The sequence below is a fragment of the Boleophthalmus pectinirostris genome, unplaced genomic scaffold (assembly GCF_026225935.1).
Source record: "Boleophthalmus pectinirostris isolate CB_2022bp ecotype Guang Dong unplaced genomic scaffold, ASM2622593v1 HiC_scaffold_23, whole genome shotgun sequence".
Taxonomy (NCBI): Eukaryota; Metazoa; Chordata; class Actinopteri; order Gobiiformes; family Gobiidae; genus Boleophthalmus; species Boleophthalmus pectinirostris.
The window spans coordinates 10,410,871-10,413,574 of record NW_026571207.1 but is presented as its reverse complement, the minus strand read 5'-3'; the positions used below and the strand labels follow the sequence as shown (position 1 = coordinate 10,413,574).

The 2,704-nt window shown below is 37.4% G+C and overlaps 1 protein-coding gene across 1 annotated transcript; it reads right to left on the bottom strand.

Annotated features, from left to right (window-relative positions):
- Positions 1-236: 236 nt before the first annotated feature.
- On the bottom strand, positions 237-2,265 carry LOC110153705 (immunoglobulin gamma-1 heavy chain-like). The gene is made up of 6 exons (XM_055159624.1): positions 2,205-2,265; positions 1,827-2,141; positions 1,428-1,754; positions 535-657; positions 422-471; positions 237-344 (listed from the first exon to the last, which is right to left on the bottom strand). The coding sequence occupies exons 1-6, from the start codon at positions 2,245-2,247 to the stop codon at positions 237-239; spliced, it is 966 nt and encodes a 321-aa protein (XP_055015599.1). The 5' UTR covers positions 2,248-2,265.
- Positions 2,266-2,704: the final 439 nt, after the last annotated feature.

Sequence of the window (2,704 nt, the reverse complement as noted above, 5' to 3'; positions counted from 1 at the left end):
ACAATCCAGCAGTGTTTTACATGTGTCCTTCGAATTGCACATGTTGCATTTAGCAGATTAAAATCCCATGAGACGATGTTGATGATGAACTGATCTTAAAAACCAGAAAGTTTACCTACTCAACATAATTGTTTTTACATTTCACACTTTTGCAACAGAAAATAGCAGTAGCAATAGCAATAGAAGGTACATGTATGTGTAAAATACAGACTACATAAATACAAACAATCAGTCTGTCATTGTTGCTCTGCTCTCACATAGGAGGACACACACATGTCGTAGCTCTGTTTCATTTTTCTAGAGGAGAAATTCAGCGCTGCATAGTTAACATCTGCACTTGGGCCCTGCAAATGTGTTGGAAATTTAATAAAACATCTGAATCATAAACAAATGCATATGTAAGAAAGAAATAGTAGCTTACCACATTATCTGACATCTCATGCTGTGTACTAGTAACACTGTCAGGAGAATCTACAAAAGAATTTTATGTTAAACAGATTTATTAAGATATTAGCTGCATATGTACCATCTCACCTCTGCAGTGTGCACAGAGCCTCCCTCTCGTCACACAGAGGACGATGATCACGAGAACACAAACACCCAAAAGGCCTGACAGAGCCACAATCACCAGCTGCAGTTGCAGCACTAGGGGTTCATCTAAAAACATGTAGATTACATTTAAGTTATAGTTTATTAATCTGGTAAAAGCCTTGTTCATTTCTAAAGCATACGTGGTGGAACATTTATTTGAATGGTGAAGTTTGACTAAACTGGAGTTGCCTGGGTATTTGAGGTAAACATGTAAGATGGAGCGTGACAAGACAAATTCCAATGAGATCACAAATATCTTTTAAAGAAAACTCACACTCTGTCTCACTCTTTATTTACTTTTATGAGACAGTCAGCAGGAATTTTCTGTAGGTTTTCAGCTAAGTGGATTTCTCCCTATGCCTTTTGCCCACCAAAAACTAATTATCAGATATCACAAGAATGTTTGTGAGCCACATGTATTGTTATGGTGAACACTATGTATACAATGTGAACAATGGCATTCTGTAGATGTTCAGACAGTAATCACTTGAGATGCTGTAGTGATCTAAAGCTCTGGGTGCTCACCTGAAAAAAATATATTTTATAAATCTGGTAGAGAAGCCTTATTCGTATGTGTAGCACTGTAACTGGAGTTGTGCTAAATCAGTCAAGTTGTTTGGGGAGGAAAATGTAAATTTTTGGTTTATCACTTCATTTTAAAGAAACATCAGTCTGATGTATTTGAGGTAAACTCCTAAGCTGTGGAGTGACAAGACATATTCTTGGCAGTTTGTAAATTCAAAAATATCTTCTTAAGAAATATCAAATGTTAAAATGCTTCGAGGAGACAATTATCCACAGACTTAAATATGACTTTTAGAGCAAATATGACGTACCTATGTCCAGTGTAGTTCCTGTCCCAAACAGGATATGTCCACATGTGTGCACAGCGCAGTAATATGTCCCAGCCTCAGACGAGTGTCCTATAGTTTTGGACAGACTGTAGACACAGCTGGAGTTTGTAGTTTGGGACACAAGTCCAGTTTGAGGCTCCACAGATCCAGCTCTGAACCAGTGCACCTGCTGCTGTTGTGGACACTGGATTGGGCTCTTGTTGCTTTTGGGCTGAAGTGAACACTGAAGAGACACTGAGTGTCCTGGGACCACTGAAGCTGAGGATGGACTCTGTGTCACATGAACACAGCTCTGTGAGTCTGCTCCATCTGTGCCAAAGACAAAAGTATACGGAGTCAGGAGCTACTCTTTTCTATTCAGTTAGTATTCTAAGACTTTACCATTAACAACCAAGAAGGTGCCGTTCACAGAGATCTCTCCATATACATTAATTATGCAGTAGTAGATTGCTTCATCCTCCTTTCTGATATTTTGTATTGTAAAAACAGACTGATGATCCTCTTTGGTGAATTTAAACCGTTGGTCCTCGAATGATTCATCAACAGGTTTTAAAAATTCATTTTTAATAACCTCCATCATACGTCCTGGGGATTGTTTGTACCAGTAAATATTATAAAATACAGAAGCACACCGAAATGTGGCACTGTCTCCAGGTTGGACCACAGTCACGGGTATTTGGTCCTCTGCGCTCTGACCTGTAAAACAAAGCCATGTATCACCATGTTTTTCACAGACTCTGTTACTGTAGTTTTACTTACACAAGGTGCTCAGGAAGACAAAGGCAGTAAGTGGTCCAATCATGCTTCTTCTGATGTTCCAGACAGACTTACATGTGTATTTGATGTCTCCTCATCTAAAAGCGAGCTTTGAAACACGGAAATTGTAGCACACCCCAGCGTAATGAAGGGTTTCGAATGTTCTATGTAAAGCTTCATAGAACTAAAAGTTCTCTAATTTTGATTTAATTTTGTTGGATCAAAACAGTTGTAAATATAAATGATAGTTTATAAATAAATAAGTCAAGAAGCAATTAGGAGAAGAAGCAAAAGGAAAGTGTACAAATATGTTAAAAAATACAGGATAAAGAGTGTTCTAAAACATATTGATGATCTCACCTCAAAAGTTAGGCACAATTAACATGTAACAAACACATTTTTTTCTGATACTTTAATTATTTCTTATGTTTTTATTTGTCAAATAATACATTCTTGGTTTTGGCCTAGTGTACTACATGGTTATGTGATAGAGAAAAGTTATG

What these genes read in the sequence shown, in the direction of transcription:
- LOC110153705 (XM_055159624.1), bottom strand. Translation starts at nt 2,247, where the DNA reads ATGATTGGACCACTTACTGCCTTTGTCTTCCTGAGCACCTTGT. An exon ending in CACCTTCTTGGTTGTTAATG is followed by an intron (nt 1,755 to 1,826) that starts GTAAAGTCTTAG and finishes TCTTTGGCACAG; the next exon opens with ATGGAGCAGACTCACAGAGC. An exon ending in GCTCTGTGCACACTGCAGAG is followed by an intron (nt 472 to 534) that starts GTGAGATGGTAC and finishes ATTCTTTTGTAG; the next exon opens with ATTCTCCTGACAGTGTTACT.